The following is a 22,384-nucleotide window of genomic DNA, read 5'->3' on the forward strand; positions in this document are numbered from 1 at the left end:
ACAGAGCCCTATTTCCTCACCTGATATTTTACACTGGCTGTCCAACATGTCTACCTCAGCATCATAGTATATTGCTATTTACCACCACTCTTAGCCCTTCCTAAAATGTTGTTACCCTAAAAACAATTTTGTAGTCAGTTCTTAACTCAATACTGTTTTTCTCCTGTGACTTAATATTTAAGGTGATATGTACTGTCCTCTGTCTATAGGGAAGTGACCTGAGCTGGCCAGAATGTAAGAAATCAAAAAACCCAACTCCTGCTTTCCAGGAACCTGCCATCTAATTAGAAAAATAATGATGATATGTAATGTAACTGGAAAGTTTGGGCAGTGAAACATGAGTTACTTTAGAGAGATCACTAAAAGTCATACTGTAAAAAGAGGTAGAATTTGATTATACCGAAAGGATAGAGTCTTGCACCAGGTAGAGCCATTAGAGAATTCTTTTCAGTCAGGTGGGAAACGAAGGCAGCAGAAGGGTGTCAGAATGCAACGTCGGGGAAGCTGGTCAGGAGGATCGAACCAGGGAGATGTGGCAAAGCAGAAAAACAGGCATTGTAACTCATTATTAATAACATTAAATCTTAACCACTGTGCTACAGTCTGTGCTTCAAAAGTGAATAAAATATTCTGCCTTTAGCTACTTTAGTACCACACCACGGTGGATAGAAAAAATTGTGACAAACAGAAATATTCAATAGTTATGTAGAAAATTATGACCCCTTGTCTATTAAATACTAAAGGCTTTGATATGGAAAACAACCAAGTGAAAGAAATCTTTTCTTGACTTTCTTTTTACAACACACATAACAAAATGTATATTATAAATATGTCTGATAATAACCTTATTTTATTTATTAACAATATATTGATAATGAAACAATTTAACTTAAAATTAAAAGTCAGTTTCAGGAGATAATTTTTAAGTTGCAGTAGTTTTAAATTGTATTACTCCAAAACAACAGAAAAGCATGAAGTGTTTCCTGATCAAAATGTAGTTTTTCTTACTATCACCTTCTCTTTAAATTGTCATATGTAAGCTTTCAATGTTAGCATCAAAAAATCCATTGTATAATTTTGACTTCTCAACCAAATGCCTATATTAAATGAACTATAGTCATGTTACAAACCTATGAATAGAGGCTTACACCAGGACTCTGTGCATATAATTACTTTGTTCGTTCATTTTGTAATATAAAAGTATAACCTAATCCCCCAATATTAAATCATCATTAGTCTACAGAGTAAGTCCGTTCTGCTTCATGATTTTTTATGCTGCCTCTTGAGAGACTAGGTTTTATTTGAGGCAAGGAGATTCGCTGGCCTAATTCCTAGGCTTAATACTAATTGTCAAGTGTAGTTATAAATCTCACAGGTTTTAGTAGGGGGAAAAGTAATTTATAATTGTTATACACTTGTATCTCAGTTTTAAGGATTCTAAATAACATTTAATGTGCCTTTTAAATTTGAAAATCCTTATTATAATTTTGTTGGTACTTTGCTATCAAGGGCATCTACAACTCATATTTATCTGTTTCCTTCCTCTTATATGTGTGTTCCATCTTTGTAGACATTTGCCTTTTAAAAAAATGAGTCCAAATAACACATTATTTTAAAAATAGTGAAAGAACATCATTAAAAACTACCATTTTAACCATTTTAAAAGGTTTTGTAGACTGTCCTTTGCACCGAGTTAACATTTTGAAGATACTCTTTTTGATTGGTTTTATTACTTTTTATTATTTCCTGGCAACATTAATTTTTACCTCCTTCCTAACTAGGAAAATACTGCTTTTCCTCATAAGTATATGGGTTTAGTGAAAGATTATCTAACCTCATGTTTGCATTGCCTTAATTTTAAGATAAATAATTTCAACTTTGACCATGTAGCTGTTAAAAAGGTGTCTTTTGCTGTATTTTCTTTCAAATTTCTTTTCATTTGTCATGAAGTGTTGCTATTTACTGTGTACATATATAAACATACACACATATACACACTAAATATATATACTAAATATATATACACATATAAATATATATATACTCAATATAGTATATATTTTAGTATATTTAATGTAATTTAATTAATATATTTAGTATATAAATATATTTAGCATATATATATTAAACATCTATATATATTTACACTCTCTCTATATATTTATATTTGAAACCATGGAAATCATGGGAGATTTTAAGTTTATTTTGTATGTCTCTAATATTGCCAGATTTGTAGTAGTCAGTATTCCCATAGTTTATTTCTGTCCTTCAAACCAGAACTCACAGCTGGTGGTGTAATTTCTCTACAGAGCATAACCATTTAAAATTCTGTTTTTATCCACAGGGCTTCAAAAGACCATTTAGTTGTTCATTCGTTCCTAAGTAAAATAGCACTCATAACCTGTCCTGAGAATATCGCTGCAAATAAAGCCTCAAACGTCCCCTGGTGAATGTGGGAGCAGCTGTGCCTGCTGAGTTACCTACTGGTAGCGATGAGGCTGATTTTGTTCTGCTATGAATCTCCTTTCTCCCCCCAGTCAAATCTCACGCAGTCTCCACTCAGAATATTTATCCAATCACACCTGATAGATTCACACTATCCTTTATGCAAAGGAGGACCCAAAGCTTGACTAATGGGAGACAGTCTGTATGCAATCATGACCCCGAATTGGGAAAGCATGACCTGCAAAGGCAGTGATTTGATTTGTTTCAGTGGGCCTGATGCTCTTCTTATCTCCTTAATTACTTTAACCTTTTTTTTTTTACTTTTATACACCTTTTGCAAATAGGTTTGCATGCCCGCACCTCCTCTCACATCCTTCTGCTGTGCCTCTACTCACAGTGACAACAAAAGGACAGCTGACTCCTACTCATTAAGCAAAAATATAAAAGTAGAAAAACAAAATACAATTATGGCTAATTTTACAATTTCTTGGCCCTTTGTTCTGCTTTCCATTTTACTGTACACCTTTCCCGAATTCCCTCCTCGCTCAAAGCCTCACTGTGCTGCAGGAGCCGGCTCCTCTACCCTGGGCCTGCAGCCGGGGGAACAGTAAACGGTTGCTAAAGCGGGATTGTGTGTTAGGGAGCTCTCAGAATTTATCCTTTTATTTCCTTCACTGTTTAAAAATTTAGTGACTCCAAAGTTAATTTCTTCTATTTTGATTTATCCATTCCCTACTAAAAACAATAGTGTTTATATTAGTTAAAATTCTGTGATAATAAGTAGAGGATTCCTCTTTCCTTTGTGGGGGGGGGGTGTGTGTGTGTGTGGGTGTGTGTGTGTGTGTGTGTGTGTGTGTGAACTGGTTTTATCTCTACATTTCTACTTTGGAAACTATTATGATATGTTTATAAATAATTTTGAATATGGGGTTGAGTTTCTATTTTTAAAAGTTCCTGTTTTATTCTTGATCCCCTTCTCCACCTAAATTAATACCCATGCAAATGTATGTGTTATTCATGAGCAGATTTGCTGATATTTCTCAAGAATTATATTTTTGTTTTATATGTATTTATATTTATTTTAAAAATGTCTCCAATATACAGAGTCATGTATACACAGTTAGACATAATTAATAACAAAGAAGGATTGAGCAGTTTCAACTGTACTTTTAAAATGTTGATAATGGATAGTAGCTTTCTTACAGAGATGTTTTCCTGCTGTGAGTGTGGCAATATGGCTCAAAAGGAAATGGCAAAATCAAATTAAATAACTTCTTTATGGCAACTGATAAAAGTGGATAATAATAGATTACTAATCTCCTCTTACAGCCTAGCCTAATTTTCCAATATACTTGATGTAATTGATCAAGATGGTTGTAACTATTTTACCCACATTATTTATGAATCTGAAAGCCCACACCTGAAACAATGGATGGTTGTGTTTATCTGGGATTTTAAAAATGATCTGGGAGGAGTGTGGCAGATGGTCAAAGGAATGACATTCCAGGGTGCAAATAAGAACCTAATGACAGATTGGATCATGGATCTGTGGTTTGGCAGAAACACAAGTGAAGCCAGGAGGATATTTACAAACTTAAAGGAACAGGCAGAATCAAGAGTGTAAAAATTGAGATTAGATCAATTCTCAGACTAAAGACGGGAGAGTCAGTAAACATGAGAGAAAGAAAACTTGGCAGCACCAGGACCTGAAAGGAACACTTGAGGGAGCTGAGCTATGGAAGACTTTGCCAAAAGAAGGATTTATGCGAAACAACTGACCAGAAACACCACAGAGAAATTTTTAAGATTTTTTTAAGCAGTGGAAAAATTGGGTCTTGGTTCAAATTAAAGTCTACAATGAAGAGAAACTAAATGTAAAAACTGTGTTACTTAAAACCCTAATGTAAATTTAGGAAAACAAATAAAAGGATCTTTATATTTTTAAAAATTTAAGACGGAGGACATGAGGAGATCGTGCTGCTGAGTATCGCAAGATTATTCGTTCGTTTTGATTTTAATGTCTTAATATGTGTCAACATCATAAGGACACTATAATGGAAGACAAGTTCCTGCTGACTATGGTTCTAATCGTTATTAATCAAGTACCTATTATGTAAAAGGAGCTTTGCAGAAGAGCAAAAGAGCATTGTTTCATGCATGAGCTCTAATAGTGAAATTATAAATGGATCTTACTGCTGCTGAAAGACTAGAAAAATAATGAAGACAATATGAAACCATGCATATTTATCTGTCTGATGGAATTTAATGATTCTATTTATGACTTTCTCTTCAGAAACATTTTAAAAAGTCCAAGAAAAGAACCATATTGAGAATATCAATTGTTTCTGCTATTCTGATAGATTTGTAAATACTATTTTGATAGCCTGCTTAGCTGTGCTTGAGATAAAGTATACCTTAATGTTTGCATTACCAAACAAGATTGAAAAGGCAGGGAGTATATGAGTATCTAGTAATTTAAGAGTTTTGAAGAACACATAGTTTTAACAATTTCCAAGATAAAAGATAATATTTGACTTTAATACAGGACATGTTTTTACTTCAAGAAGTGGTTTTAAAAAATGCCTTATTTTAACTTAAACTGTATTGCTGTTTGCAAAAGTAGAAATGGAAATTAGAATCTTTCATGATAATTCAAAATACTGGAAAATTAAAAAAAGTCAAAACAATCTGTTAGTTCTGGAAAATTATATCTGAATTCCAGAATCAGTGGGCAGCTAATATTATCTGTGGCCTTCTGTTCCTGTAGAGATATAGATATTGGAAGTGTAACTACCCACCAATATATCTCACTATAAATATTCTTGTAGAGAATATTTATAAATTATAAATTATCACAAAATTATAAATTATGAAACTCCTGTAATTATAATAGCTCTGAAAATAAATGTTATTAATATTATTGCTTTTCAAAGGAATCCAAATTTCAGTTCTTTTATGGTCATCACAATGCATCTAGATTAGTCAAATATCTATTTCCCAGTCTCCTTAATTTCTCTTAATGTGCCCATTTCTTTTTCTGAACATGAAATGGGATATATAACAAAATAAAGAAATGCATTGATGTTTATTTTGAAAGATTAAAACATGTGCAAGGCTATTTCTACATTACACTAAAGATGTAGTTACTATGAAGATCAAGACTATATTGATTATATTCATAAAGTGAATAATTACTAAGAAACTTTACCAAAATTTTTTGAATAATTTCTGAGATGCTTAGGTCACCTAAATCCATCAGTGACATGCAGAATTTTCACACTCTGTTTTTTCAAAGATTCTACATGTGATAAATTTTCCTCCTTTCCCATCTCAGTTAAGTCCTCCTAAATACATACTCCATTGGCTGAAAGCATAGTTTTTAAGGTAGGAAGCACAAAAGTATACACAGTATTCTAAAGAAGTCTTCTCAATAGAGAGATGCATAGAAATTCCATACGTTTGTCGAATGTTTCTGAGACTATTTGGCCTCTCAATATGACCATCTTCCTCATTTGATACTTTTCAAAGTTGATAATCTAATATACATCTTTATTTTATGTCTTCTTGTTTATTTAAGTTCCTCCCCTAGTTTTTCAAAATATCCTTAAATCCTAATCCAATATATTAGCTATATTAGCTTGGCTGCCAAGTGTTCTGTAAGCTTCTGTCTTCATCAAAACCTCTTGAGAGTTAGAATTAAGAACCAAGCTTGTGTACACATTATTAGAGATGGTCTTTGATTTGACATTAATAATTAGCACTTCTCATCTGCAGATGTTCTAGCTTGCTATGATTTGGCTTTATTCAGCTCATGTTATTTTTTTATCTATTTGGAAATCACAGAATACTTTCATTAATACTTTGTTTCTTTTTTAAAATAAAGCTTAGAGATTGTTGTTGCTCTAGTCTAATTTTCAGTTTCAGCTATACATATTTTGTTCTCTGAGTATATTATATGCATATACATATGTGTGTATATTTACGTGTGTGCATATATGTCTTCTTTTCCCTTTCATTTTAGTTAAAAGTTTTCTTTTCAAAGTTCAGCGAGCCTTCTGCCAAGTACTTTTTTTTTTTTTTTTTGCACTTCTGGTGAGGTATTCAATATCCCTTGTCAAGAGCTCATTATTCTCTGTGCTAAGCCTTTCGAGGTGGGCAGCTCTTTGTTCCCTAAATCTTTTTTTTTTTTTAATGAAGCCTTCTACTGAAAGAAAAGGAAGTACATTTTTATGCCCCTATGCCTGAAAGCTTTCTATTTAAGAACTTAAAGTGCATTACAAACATACTCTCACTTTCTTCTTGTTTCTGATCATGTTTCTGATTGCATTTCCAATAAGTATTCTGAAAGAAAATATACTTCCAAATTAAGAATAGGAATTGTATACTAGATCAGAGACATTAAAGGAAGTCCCCATCTACCAGTATATGTTATTATATCATTCTACATGTTATTTTTCATGTTAACCTAGACCAGGGACTGTGATTTGCATCTCTTCTTCAAAGGGCCAGCAATGAGATTTTTAAACATGTTTGTGCCTGTGACACTTGGTTCATAGATTTTCCTTAGACTAAGGAATTATTCATATAAGTAAGTTTATATTAATCATGATAGAAGATCCGACAACTAATAGACACACTTCCTCAAAGCTCAGGTTTTTGGAGGGAGAGTACGTGTGACTCTTAATATTGTTACATAACACATATGATGCAATTTCTCCTGTTCTCTATTATGAAACCTACTTCAGAATAGACAATTGATATATATATTTTTTATCCTTCTTTGTCAGGTAAGAAAATGTTTTTCAATTCATTTTCAGATCATTCACTTATGCTCTAAAACAAACCTTCAACAACTCATATAATGGGATTGCATGTATGTGTGTGTATGTAAAACACATGTAAAATTGTGTGCACATATGAAATATATAAAATTTTATTATTGTATTACATTAATATTTGGAACATCTATTATGTTTCTATTGCATTAATTTGGCAATATGCAATGAAAATATATATCTATAGAGTATTTTATCATGACTATCATACACATACACCTATGCCACAGCATTCTGATTTTCAAAATAAAAGATAAATATGGGAGAGAGAATTCCTAAATATAATTATCTAATGATGCATTTACTTCTTAGTGAAAAATAATAAAGTCCCAGGCTGGGCTCTCTAGGGAGTGACTCTGAATTTGGAGTTCAGAGGACAGGATAGTTCCTGAAGTGTGCCTTTGGGATTAACATCTGTGGACAACAGTTAAAGGCAGAAGGGAGAAGGAGAGTTGGGAAGAGTGAGAAAGTGAGGTGCCATGTGATTTTAATGCCTCCACACTGACCTCATGGGAAAGCTTGGGAACTAAACTTGCCCATCACTATTGTCTACATTTGGAGAAAAAGGCTCAACTGTTATGACTTATTAGTAATCACCCATTGATTACGTGCTGCTCCAGAGGCTGTGATTGCACCAGCCAACAGTCTACAGCCAGGACAGCAAGGCTTTCCATGCAGGGGATCTGTGCACCAGGAAGGTGTTTAAGCTAACAGACATAGAATGAAGAATGATGATGCTAACATAATGGTGTACCATGTGCACCTGAGGCTATCAATACCAACTGGAAGAGAATTGGTGGAGAAAAGGCAGTATGACATTATGACATTGTGACATTGTGGTTTGAGCAGGGTTCTGGAATGTACCGCAATTGTATTCTGATCATTCACTAACTCTGATTTTGACCAATTTATCCTCTGGGACTCAATGTCTTTATTTTCAAATTACTACTTATAGTACAAAAAATTTCCCCTAAAATGTAAGGAATTTAACATCTTCTCCCTTATAAAGTTGTGTGGATTGATCAAAATATATCATGCAAGCATTTACTGTAGTACATAGCTTTTAAAAAACATGAAAAAATACAATTGACTATTTGTTCATTGTTGACTTTTCTATAACGAGCTTGCTATAACAGGAGTGTTTCAAATCACAACTAAGTCTAAAAAAGTTTACCAGTTGATCTGTTCTCTTCATAAATTTATTTTTATATCAGAGGATCTTAAACTCCTTTGTACATCAATATTATCTAAGTAGATTGTTAAAAATGTAAATGTGTGTTCCTATTGCTTGTATTCAAAGTCACCAGGTTTGGGTTAGGGACCACTGACTCACCTCAAAGCTTAGGATATATTGCTTTTTCCCTCTTCTGTCTTCCCCTATTTTCCCTCTCCTTTAGTTTGGACTCTTAATTATTCAAATAGGTTTCTCAACTTAAGAGCCAATATTAGTTACTGTTTAATCATTGCCCCTTCATGTTCCCTTTTCCCATTCCATAAACCCAGATAAATACAATAATAATCAATCAATCACATATACCCATTTTATCCACTAATGGAAATGTGAATCTTCAGTGGCGACTTTACTAAGTACATTTTGTTTTGCTTATGTCTGTCATAGATAACACAGCCAGCATTCTGACCAGGCGGAGGAGATTTAGTCGCACTATGCAGGATGTGTATTATCTTCCCATTATGGTCTCTGATGGTGGAATCCCCTCTCTCAGCAGCAGCAGCACCCTCACCATCAGGGTTTGTGCCTGCGAGAGAGACGGGCGCGTGCGGACCTGCCATGCTGAAGCGTTCCTGTCCTCGGCTGGTTTGAGCACAGGAGCCTTAATCGCTATTCTTCTGTGTGTTGTCATTCTCCTAGGTAAGTCATTCTAAACCCTCAGGTTGTGTGATGACAATTCTGAATGTATCCTACAATGGCCAGCAAGGGATTAGAAAAGAGACAAAGACCGAAGGAAGAGATTTTGACAAAACTTAAGAAACAGAAATGCAGAATGTGCATAGCAACACATGGCTTCACAGATTCCATTTTAACTGACTTTCCCAATAATATAGTTAATATAGAAATAATATGATTCAAAAGTGATTAAAAAGTATAATTTCTTTAATTTTATATTATCATCTTAATAGTCTAAATCTTATTACATCATTGGTAACTGCTATTACTGTAAAAATATTAATTGCTACTTGATAAAAGACAGCAAATCTATATCTTTATAACAAGAAAATTAGATGTAAAGAATCTTTCTGCTTTATTTAAAAATGAATATATATTTATTTTTCAATTGTGTCTTCTCCCTTCAACCTTTCTCTTAGCAGCCTTATTTTTTTATCTTCTCTTGGTACTGTACATACATACAAAAAAATCTATATGCTTCGATGAGACAGAGATATTCTTGCAAAGAATTTTTCTCATTTTGTTTCTGTGGTAGAAGACAAATTACTTCTACAGAGGGCATGGAGTGCAAGGCAGAATAAGGCTGAAAAGTAGATTGAAGGTTCAGGGAAGAGTGAGACAGTTGGGGCCGCTTGGGCATGGTAGCATGGTAAAGGCGGCAGGCTTTGTTCTAGGAGGGTAAAGAGAGGTTTAAAGTAACAGAATCTCTTGAAAAAGGATGACTGAATGAAGTAGAGATCAGATCTCATGGAAGCCAAAGAGCACATAGGCAAAGTGTTTAGGAAGAAAATGAAGCATCTCATTCAGACATAGCATAGTTTGGACTAGCATTCTTAGAGTGAAACTGAAGAAAGGTGTGTATTAGTAAGATGTTTTAGTTGAAATCAGGTGTTATCTTGGATGCTATCATGCAGGTACCTGGATGAAAGTATTAGTATTTATCAAAAATTTAACTAAAGTACCTGAGATTCCACTTGAAAACTGCAACACTAATAATTTCATGTCTGTGAGCATAAACTAATGTCTATGATATAGTGTTCTTTTTTGAAACAATGTTCATGCACAAAAATAAAAATAGCAGAGAAAAAGTGATCTTGGAAAAGTTTGATATACGGCTGAGTTAGAATTGTATCAAAGAAGACCTTTACTCTTGCTGAATGTGGATCCTGACCTTCCCTAGCTGGTGCACATCAGAAGTGCACTTTGGTGAAGTCACTACAGCTAGAGAACACAAAGAGAAAATAGACTAGGGCTGATCTGTGATAAACTCCAATGTAATCATTAAGTCAAAGAGGATGAGATAACAGAGCAAAGGAAACATCATAGAAGAAATAAGGATATTAGTAAAGTATAATGTCATAAGTGCTGAAGGAAGAAAATGTATCAAAGAAGACAGATCATTCAATAATGTCAAAAGTTGTTCAGAGGTTAGGTAAATTTTTTATCAAAAAGTGTCAATTGCACTTAGCAACACGGAATGTGGAGGTTTGGTGCACCATAACAAAATCTATTTTATTGCAGTCTTTTACAGAAGATGCATGATGGAGAAGGGATTAGGAAGAATCAGCCTTTTTAGAATTTATGTATTGATTGGTCATAGTAGTTTTAAGATACTAACACATTACATGGCTTTTGTCTTTGAAAATTAAAACAAATAAAAAAGCTCATAAACAAACCAAAACAGACAGTAAAACTAAATCACACAACTCTAAACATTGATCCCCCTAGGGTTTCACACTTAAACTGCAAAATATAAGACTCAGTGACTGTAATATAAGTTCTTTCATAGCCCTTACTCTGAAAGTAGTTCAGTTGGGAAAGGCATGTTATCTTTGGCTTTTTAAAAATTACTTACCATAAAACTATTTTCCGTTAGTAAGATAAGACCATAAAAAGTAATTGAAGATGTTAACATACAGATCCTTTTAAGGCGTATTATGTAAAATAACATTTTGTTATTTAATGAAACAATATTTCTATTTAATTTATTTTAAAAATTTTATTTCCCCTTTGGGGTAAGTAAGAAAACATTTCTAAATTTTATGCTATCCCTCAGCATTAATGAAACCAAGGTGCTATTTGATATGTTTAGTCCTTCAATTTTTATTGAAACTCAAATGCGTTTTTACAGTTTTACCCAAAGGTTACAGAATAATTTCTTAAACCTGGATTTAAGCAATCATTATTTATAATGTAATTTATATTTTGCATGACATTTTAAGGGTTTTCATTGTTATTTATGTAGGAGATATGTAACCAACAGACTCAGAATATAGTCATGTGTAATTTAAAAATAATGTCAGTTATGGTGTGAGCTTAGATTTTTTAAAGAATATATCAGCAACATCAGAGGTAGCAAAACTTTATTTTAGATATTGTAATTCTGAAATAACATTTAACCCTAAAAGCTAAACATGTCATGAAATTAATATTTTAATACTAAAATATGTTTTAACTAGTAGCTATTTGTTTGTGAAATGGTCTTGATTGTGTAAACCTAGCCCTAATTTTGTCATTAATTTATAGTATGACCTAAAAGACCCATTCAGTCTCTAATTTCTATTTCTGAATCTGTGAAAATAAAGTTTCAACTAGAAGGACCTAAGAACCATCTGTAAAATTTTGCAGTGCTTATTTATGTTTTATTGTAGGTTAAATACAATTCAATATTTTATAGTGTGTTTATACTCCATCTGTGTGTATTTTGATTACCAGAAAATGGTGTTTGAAAACCAAAGGACCTAAATATAGACGGTAGATGTCCATAGCGTGAGTAGATACTATACTCTGTCAGAATTACTTTTTTTTAAGATCTACTTTATGGGATGGAAAGGAGAGAATCGGGAGTGAGCCTTCATGGTGCAATCAGAGTCTGGTGCTAGAGGAGGGAGTAGCTATAGTTCGCTTCCCTTCCTTAGATCTGACATTTTTATCCCAACCTCCTTGCACCCCTTGCTAAAGGACCAGAGCAGATGACAGAGCAAATTTCAATCACACTTGATGCAAGGAATCATTGAATCTGGATCTGAATCATATCTCTACCAGCTACCCTTGCAGTCCACACATGACATATAAGCAAATGACTTAGATGAGTACACCCGCTAGATTGCTCCTATTCTTGGATGTAAATTTCTTGATAAATAGAGATCACAGTGGATTTGGTGTGAGGAAAGTTAGGAACTAGGAGACAAAGGTGGAATTGATAAGGAGGTAATTGTGATGCTGCTTGTTATCAGAGCTATCTTTGAGGACCTTGTGCATTCATTCCCTTTGGTTTGAAAAAAGTTTCAGTAAGTGCCAATACCAGGTGTAATTGATTGATGACAGAAGCTACTAAAAATAATGTCTCTCACATGGGCCTCCTCATTCTATCAAATTTAGTATTAATACATGATTGTATAAAAAGAATCAAGTGATATTCTGGGATTAAAAAATCCTGCTATGAAAAGTATTTGAGAGAAATATGTTGGGAGTCATTATAGAATGTATGCAAAAGCAAGTTGTATGTTCAGGTTATGAAAACTCAAAACCCCTTAAAACTCTAATCACTTACTGATAATATAAATAAATAAATAAATAAATAAATAAATAAATAAATCAAATAGAAAAAGATTTTTCCAAAGTTGTATTTGTTTTTGAATAAAATAAATTAATGAGACAATAAATTTATTTTAATTTTCTTAAATAAAAGATTATCAAGCAGGTTTAAAATTCTGGCCAAACTTAAAGATCAAAGAAGAGGGAAAAAAAAGGAAACACTAACCATGAATAAAATATTCATTAATATTTTATTATTAATAAAATTCATTAATTTATTATTAATAAAATTCATTAATATTTTATTAATATTCATTAATAAAGACTTCTCAAAAATAATACCATTTATATTTAATGGTATTTATTATACCATTAAAATACCAAAAATACACAAATACTCATGTTTCAATCCAGTTTATATAACCAAACTTCAAAATATCATAAATTGTTTAGAGTTTTGAATGAAGAAGAACTAGCTTTGTCTCTCTCTCTCTCTCTCTCATTACACCATGGCTTTGTCATATTCTCTTTTCCCAGGTCACCCACTGTAACAGGGGATAGTATGTTTTCCATAAATGGTTTAATACACTGGTGGTAGGGGGGTCATTTGAACATATTCATTTGCCTGCCAGTTTTTAAATAAGGATTTAACTCTCAAATATATATGTGTAATTATTATACTCACTCATTCTCTTGAAATGCATTTGGTCTTGAGATTTTAGAAAACAGTTTGATTTTCAAATATTAAAATTTTTACAAGTAAAATTATATGTTCGGTATTATTAGTAACCTTAAACTGATTTTAAATGTATTTAAAATTATGTTCTTACTGAGGCTACTATCATGCATGAAGATTCACTTAGCACAGTGTCTCATTGCCAGTTTCACAGTGATGATTCTTTGTCATTCACAAAGAATTTACTGTGTGGAGTATCTACTCTGTGCCATCTGCTCGAGAAACACCTATCAAACAACTGCATATGTAATCATCAAAAGTCTGTTTTATCATCCACATTACCACATTCTTCTCTGAGTTCTTCTGAATTTGTCTTTGACTAGAGGGAACATATGTTCATATTTTTCCTGATGTCCTGATGTAATTATAAAAAACATCCATTTCACCATTAAAAGTGTCTCACATATGATTAATTATGTTCATCCCTATATCAAATAAGTATATAACAAATCTAGGGATATTGGTCACTGGAAAATAACTATGTATGCCTGGAAAGAGATAGATAAAAAGAAAAAATCTCAAAGTTCAAACTTAACCAGTATCTACATTTTGAATCAAAATACATCAGAAAAAATTCTTAGGTTTTGAAGAATAAGCAACTATAAACTATCATCATAGTAAGCCCAGCATTTCTCCCATGTTTCATTAGGCACATATGATACTAATATTGGTGGGGAATGAAAATTACCTTCATACTTTGGCAATAGTATTAATCATATTCTCCCTGTTATGCATGGACTTAAGTCCCCTTGACATCAACCACCACTTAGATCAACATAAATGAAAAAACTTGATTTATTGACAAACATAAGGTATTTTACTATAATAAATTAGGCAGTCTGTAGAAATAGCTGTTTTAATTTAGAACAACCTCCTCATTTAATCATAAAGAGGAGTAGAAATATATAGTGGATGATAAATCTAAACCTCTGAATATAATGAAGTTAAGTTACTTGAGGATGCTACTCGAGCTACTGTATTACAAAGCTCTAGGTTGGATTTACTCAAAAATAAAGTGAAGTATTAAATGCATATATACTACGTTCAGAGAAAGCCTTTTTTTCCAAAAATAAAGTGTATATTAGAAAATATCTTTGAAGTATAAGTAGCATGCATGGGAAACTGTTTTATTCTGTAGTATAGTATTCGAGAAGCAGGGCTGAATAGCATTAGCATTTCGTTTGCAGCCGGCTGTAGTGACTCCTCTGCAAACACAATGACACAAAGCTTCCCCATGCCTGCCACAGTCTCCCCTGTTACATTCACCCGCTGTCAGTATCCTTTTATTTCATACTCTTCTAGATAATTCTCTGTTTAAAGAGTGCTCCTGTTTAAAAGTGCTTTGTCTTCTTTTTCCTTCATCCCCGAAGGCTCTCAACTTGCCTTTTCTTTGCAAAATCAGATTGCTCCCAGTGTACTTTGACTGTCTCTTTTCACAAACATACTAAATATCTCTCTTATCCTTTCTGACTTGAAAATCTATTCTTCTTTCTATTCATATTTTTAAAGTATTAAAATATTTTTAAGTTATTAAAATATTTTAAATTATTAAAGTACACTATGACATCTAGTTCAAATATAGGCAAAGGTGATCTATATTGCTTAGAGGTATAGATAAAATGTGTTGAAAGAGAAACAAGGAAACAATAACAATAAAAGTCTAACAGATACTTTTTAGAGGTAAGGGGTAAAAGGGCTGTCTCTAGAGTGCCGGTTATGTTCTTAATCAAAAGATACCTAATCCAGTGTTTTTTTTCTTTACAACCATTTGTTAAAGCTTGCACATAGCATATAATTAGCGTTGCCAGATAAAATACAATATACAGATATTAAAAAGTAACTGGAAAAATACAGTATAGAAATATAAATTTCAGATTAAAATATATACCTGAAAGTGTGTAAGTGTGTATACACATATACATATACACTTATATTGTGTGGTACATGCTTATGCTATATATATTTTAGCATAATATAGTTATATCTATCATAAGGATATTATAGTATTTTATAAGTAACATGAGCACGCTCCATGCAGCAATATTGGAATATATATTATAAATATGTTCATTAAATATGTGCATATGTGTGCATCCCAACTATTGCATAGGACATAATTGTATATATACACATATATGATACATATATTTTGTTATTAATTTTATATTATGCATATCTGAGGAAGGACCCAAAACACTGAAATTATCTTGTGGAGGGTGAGCTCCTTATAGTACAAGCTTTCCTGAATAGGTGAGTGTTCTAGCTGGAGCTATTGTGAGAAGCTGAATTTGGCTTCTGTGAATTTTTTTTTTGAAGACTCTTTCAGCGTGTTTGCCCATTTCATGATGGGTGATTTACGAGCACACTTGCCCACACCATGTTGAGTGTTCAACAGTTTGTGACCAAAAATGGTGTGACCTCCATACCCAACCCTGTCTATTCACCTGATCTCGCCCTGAGCAACTTTTTTGTTCTGTTTTGTTTTGTTTTATTTTTTGTTTTGTTTGTTGGTTTCCATGGATGAAAAAAGTACTCAAGGGATATGTTTTGCCAGTGTGAAAAGGTGGAACAAAACATTGCAGAAGCACTAAAAGGCATCAAAATCGGCTAGTTCAAAAACTTTTAAGCAGAGGGAAAAACATCTTGATAAATGTACTGCATAAAATGGAGAGTACTTCAAAGGTGACTGAAGTTTAAACATATAAGAAAAAATACACAATTTTTTATAAATAAATTCCATTTATTAGTCTTCCCTCATATAATAATAGACATATATTTTTGTCATTCATCTCAAATTCACACTTAATTTGGTGCACTGCATTGTTTACTAGTAGACAACACAACATGACATTTGAATGTATCTATCTGATTATTGTATTGTAAAGAATGTTTAAAATACTAACAAATCTAATATTTACTATCATAAAACCTAGTATATAATCAGCTAAGCAAGAAGAGAACAATTTATAGAGGTGAAGTAAAGGATATTGTGCCATAACACGAAGTACTAGGGAGGGAATTCTTCCTATTTAGTAATGGCTTAATACGCTCAAATAGAATGACTTGAAACTATGGAAAAAATGGTCAAAACAAGGTACCCAAGACACATTCCTGTGAATCCATGTAATGGTTGCAGTATTATTGGTAATAAAATCTAATCAATCCCACTGTATTTAGCAGGTAACTCTAAAACACATGTCCTTTTAGTCATTCAATTCTATATCCTGTATTCTTAAAATAATGAGTCATAATAACCTTTGATGTGAGAGTCATAGATTATGGTCCAAGCTGTCTAACCTGCCATTTGTGTCACCTTAGGCTTAGATTGCAGTTTATTCATGTAGTTCCTCCTGAGTCTCAATTTCTCATTTTTAAAATGAGAAAAGCCCCATCTCTGTTAAGACATTTTGTAAAGAACAACATGTAAACTGAGAAATTTCTGTGAAACCTAAAGTGAATACAAATAAAATTACACTTTTACAACTTGAGAGGTAAATGCAATTATTACTGCATTTTCTAAATGACAATGGGCAAAAGAGATTAACCATGTAAAAATAGTCTTGCTTTGGTTTCCAACAAAGCATCAGAGGTAAAGGATTTATGGTAGAGACTCCTACCTATTTTACAGGAACTTAAAATATCCTGCCTTTAGTGTATCTGTTTAGAAAGATTAAGTATTTGTAGAAAGACCTACACACACCATCATTTATCTAGTCAGAGTTGCATATTGCTTTTCCATCATCAGTTTTTCTGAATGGCTAAATAGCAACAGGAGTTGAGAATCCTGAATGCATAAGCCTGGCACATGAAAACATAGCATTCTAGAAAAGATCAGAAACTTCTGAGGTTTTATAAAGATAATCATTTTTTTTAATTCTTTGAGATATTAAAAAACCTTGAGATGTCATTCAGAGAATGCAGAGATCAGAGTTGTCACAATGCAAGCCTAAATGGAGTGGAGTTGATTACAAGGGTTGAAAGTTGCTGATGTTAAATCTTCCTTCTTTTTTTTCTAACTGGTCATCTTCTTTCCCTTTTTCCTCAGCGATTGTAGTACTTTTTATCACCCTGAGACGCAGCAAAAAAGAGCCCCTGATCATCTCAGAGGAGGACGTGCGGGAGAATGTGGTCACCTATGACGATGAAGGCGGTGGGGAGGAAGACACGGAGGCCTTTGACATCACAGCCTTGAGGAATCCGTCTGCGGCTGAGGAGCTCAAGTACCGGAGAGACATCAGACCTGAAGTGAAGCTCACCCCTAGACACCAGACATTGTCCACCCTGGAAAGTATAGATGTTCAGGAATTTATTAAGCAAAGACTGGCAGAAGCTGACCTAGATCCCAGTGTCCCCCCTTATGACTCACTTCAGACTTATGCCTACGAGGGTCAGAGATCAGAAGCTGGGTCTATCAGCTCCCTGGATTCAGCCACGACGCAATCAGACCAAGATTATCACTACCTTGGAGACTGGGGACCAGAGTTTAAAAAGTTAGCTGAACTCTATGGAGAAATAGAATCTGAAAGAACAACTTAGGGGGTCAATTCTTGCAACATTCTAGAATTTGCTTCCTGAACAAGCGAAGATGTAACCTCAGCTATGACAAAGAAGAAGCGTGGCAACAGTACTTGGAACTGAGAAAGTTGTACACAGCTGCTGTAGAAACAAGTGCCCTTTTCATGATCGAAACTGGGTTATTTAATTGAAAGGAAGTTAAAAAAAAAAAGAAAAAAACACCAACAAACCGAAAAAGCTATTGTTCCTTGTGTATATTTTTAATTGCTCAATAAAGTCTGTGGTACTGTTTAATTAAGAATACCTGAATTCAGCCAAACAATGATATTTGTTTCACTATTTGGTGATTTTTTTTCCCCCAAAAGCAAAACTAAATAGAAAGATTCAAAATCACTTATGACTTTTCTAGGAGTGGTCCACATGGCAGAATGAAACTCATGAAGGTAATCACGATCTTTTTGTCCACCTTCCTGGGTGGACACGTAAGACCCACACTCTGTGACAGATCTCATTAGCTTTGTCTTATGTTTAAATAGCGTGAGGGATATCCAGTCTACCAAGCCGCTCTGTCATGGACTTGTATGTACCATTTTCCTTTGCCCTCCCCACTTCTTTTCTCCATAGGAAATGGATGGAGCATGGGGATTTGCTGCTTGCACTGTACTGTATGCAATTTCTGTGCACGGATTGTGCGCTGCTCTGAAACGCAGGGACCACTGTCTCTGTCCCACAGGCCCCCTTTCATTTTAACAACAAAGGATCACTTTTTATTAAATTGATAACAATGAATGGTTTTATGTATTCTCAGATAATCTGATCTATCAGGGAAAGATTTACTCTAAAAAAATAGCTACAAACCTCACCCTGTACAATACTTTAGGGAACTTTTTTTTCCCCCTCATTGGTTTTGGAATGTTAAAATTAGTAAATTTGATCATTCCTATACCTAAAGTTATTTGCAAAAATTTTGTGATTGGTTTCTACTTCAGTGCATTTTGCTTATTTATAACATGGGCAGTCATCAAAAATATATACTTCGCAATTAAGAATGCGAAGTATATACTTCTGAAAACATTATTCTCAAGAGTTCAGAGACTTATGATTGACTTACCTTTAGTCCTCACATAGGTTTAGACTTTCCCCATCTCACTGACTGATTGGCCCTTATATGCTTGGGACCCACTGGAAAAAGTGTAGGACTAGGAGCAAACAAAAAAATGGGATATTCATACTTATTATTCTTGGACACACCCCCAAAATCTCTGAGCTTCAATGTCCCAAACTGTAAAAATGGCAAAAATTGACCTTCACCGGCTTGTGTGAGGTTCAATCAGCACCTGTAAAAATGCTTTGCCAGCTTTAAACCGTTGTCGCACAAAGGCTTGCAAACACCATCAAATTCCATTACCTTATAAATATATAGTTATTATACATACATTTTGAATAAAATATAGGAGACTTGCATAAAATCTTCAACAGTGAAACAACTGCTAACTACACATACAATATACATTTATTTAAATATTTTCCCAAATCAGCTAATGATTTCTTAGAATTTCTTAGAATTTCTAGAATTTCTTAGACTTTCTAGGAGTATTTCTCCCAAATTGTTTAGGTAATGTTTTGCTGTTATCGTTGTTGATCTTGAATGAGTTCCTAGCTTAAGGGTCCTATTTGCCAAAAATGACCACATTTTTGTATTAATTGAAATCCATAATTAAGAATTATTTCAAGGGGAAGCATTTTGTTTGCTTTTTAAATTTATTACAATCTAGTGTCCTCAAAAGTAGTATGACATATTCTGGCTGATTCTACCTATGTGCAAAACTGAATTTTTGCCTCTGTTTGCAACTGCCCTATGCTATCACATTTCAGTTTTGAGGTATGGGAAGTAAGTAAGTTTAATTTGAATAATTTTCAATTTGTGTTTTAAGCCTGAGGAATAAAATGCAATTTAAGTTTTTTACAACATTTTAACTTTCCAAATGCTACTTTATTATTTTTTATATCATAATAGTGTGCATTCTGGTATAGAACTAAGTCAAAAGAGACACTCAGGGGCTTTGGTGAGTGACCTCTGGAGGCCTGCATGAATTGGACTACATTTATCTCAAAAGAAGGGGAAAGCCTTGGAGAACTATGAATCCTGGTGTCTTGAACTTCCCATGCAAAGAGGACCAGGAGGCCAAGGTTAGGGTGTCCAGTTAGGCTTTTGGATTTAGACTTCTAATAAATTGTACACATTTGTTTATTTTTTGTTTGTTTTGTTTTTTTTGGTTTATATTGTTTAATTTGTTTGTTTTTAATATTCACCTGGTAACTTTACAGATGAGGGTTTGAGAGATGAGAATGTGTCTGTATATTTAATAATTTACATAAAAGCCAAGGTCCTCTGCATGGTTTGGAGTACTAAAATATGCCCCTGCTTTTGTAGAAAAAGCAGCCCGATCCATCTAATTTTAATTACACATGCTAATGATAATAAATTGCTTCTAAGTCCTTGATATTAAATCTAATATGGAAGCAAAATGAAGCTTCTGTAGTATTAAAATATGTTACCGTGTTGATTTATTTTAAAATTTTGTTAATAAAAGCATTCCAAGCATTATTTTTATATGAACTCTGAAACTAGGCAATTATATTATTATTATAAATATGGGTTGGGCCTCATATTTTTTATTTTGCTACTTTGAGTCAAAAACAATAATGATATATAAATGCTTTGCAATTGGACTGAAGTCATTTAACATTCAATACTTTGCTTAAAAGCCTCCAGTTTATCAGTGTTAAGAAAAAATTTTCAAAATGTTTAGTGAGCAAAAAGTTGGCACATAAACTCTGAGCATTCATTTAGCACGGATAATCAGCTATGGAATCATATATGATTTCACATGGAATCAGCTGTGGAATCACTAATGTGCTCAGCACATTTTGTCATAGTTATTATTCATAGGTCTAAATAAAATATAGTCTTGAAATCAATTCACTTTTTTCTAATAAGATTTTTTTTTACAGATGTAGGCAATACAAAATGACATAAATTAGAAGAAATATAAATTGTTACAATAATTTTATGCAAGGCTGTCATATAAGAATTTATAAATTCTGAACATTCTTTGTGAAAACAGGGAGAAATTAATAAGTCTTGAAGGAATTACTAAAGATCTCTCATCAGAAATTATTTCTATAATAAATCTCTACAAATGAAGATTTGAAGAGGAGAATGAAAAGGAAATTATCCCTACTAAAGTTCTATATGAAATTAAATTTTGACTTTCCTAAAACCTGGTACAAGGAGGAAAATATCCTGAGAGAAATTTCATTTACATAAGCATACACACACATACACATACACATATGTATATCTTTTTGAAGAATATTGGTGAATAGAGAGCTCTGGTCAAGATGGAGGCAAGGGTGGACATACTTCACCTCCTTATACAACCACTAAAAGAGTTACACCTAAACCTCAAAACAAATAACACTCAGAACTGTCATAAATTGAACTTTATGGAAGTCCAATAACCAAGGATTTCAAGAAGCCACATGCATCCAGACAGCTAGGAGGGTCAGAGAGGCAAGGAGACTGGTGTGGTGGGGTGAGGAGAGACAACGGTGCCACAGTGGGCACAGGCAGTCCACATTCACGTCTGGTGGATAAGAATCAGAAGGAATACCTTGGGAGCAAGCAATCCCCGCCCCAGGCCAGAACGCACAGACCAGGGTTCCAGCACCTGAATGATAAATCCCATAACATTGGACTGTAAAAACCAATGGGGGTTGGAGCAGTGGTAGAAACTGCCAGATTTTCAAGAAACTCCACTTAAAGGGCCCATGCAGTCTTAAAATGTACACAAACCCACCCACTCTGGGATCCAACACCAGGGCAATAGCTGGAAGAGTGCCAGTCATATACGGGAAGTAGGTGGAGTGACTAGATATGGGGCAAGTGCCGGAAGCCAGGCAGCTCCATGGTCCCCTCTCCCAGCCTTTCCCCACACAGAGCCAAAAAACAGTGAAGTAGGTTACCCCACCCTGGTGATTACCTAAGTCTCTGCTCCACACAATTTGAAGATGCCTTTTCTAAGACAGGGAGTAAAAGCAGCTCTACCTAATGCATAGGAAGAAACATAGGGAGGCTGCCAAATTGATAAGACAAAGAAATATGGCCCAAAGAAAAGAAAGGAACAAAACTCCAGAGAAAGAACTAAATGAAACAGAGATAGTCAACTTATCAGATGCAGACTTCAAAACACTGGTAATCAAGATGCACAAAGAACTCACTGAGTATGGCAACAACGTAAAGGAAGAAATAAGGTTACACGAAGTGAAATAAAGAAAAATCTACAGGGAACCAACAGTGAACGGATGGAAGCGAAGATTCATATCAATGATTTGGAACGCAAAAGA

General features: G+C 33.6%; 1 protein-coding gene across 6 annotated transcripts in view; it reads left to right on the forward strand.

Moving 5' to 3' along the window:
• The window catches only part of CDH18 (cadherin 18), an 822,825-nt gene extending 803,578 nt beyond the window's left edge, over window positions 1-19,247 (forward strand). For 4 of the 6 annotated variants that reach the window (XM_054578303.1, XM_054578304.1, XM_054578305.1 and 1 more), the window contains 2 exons: window positions 8,899-9,150; window positions 17,505-19,247. In XM_054578303.1, coding sequence (XP_054434278.1) covers window positions 8,899-9,150; window positions 17,505-17,995 — 743 coding nt within the window. In that variant the 3' untranslated portion in view covers window positions 17,996-19,247. The remainder of the gene's footprint in view (window positions 1-8,898; window positions 9,151-17,504) is intronic. The other 2 variants (XM_054578308.1, XM_054578309.1) reach the window with 2 other exon arrangements.
• Window positions 19,248-22,384: the final 3,137 nt, after the last annotated feature.

Source organism: Pteronotus mesoamericanus, unplaced genomic scaffold, assembly GCF_021234165.1.
Source record: "Pteronotus mesoamericanus isolate MK-2021 breed Mesoamerican mustached bat unplaced genomic scaffold, CSHL_Meso_final contig_50, whole genome shotgun sequence".
Lineage (NCBI taxonomy): Eukaryota > Metazoa > Chordata > Mammalia > Chiroptera > Mormoopidae > Pteronotus > Pteronotus mesoamericanus.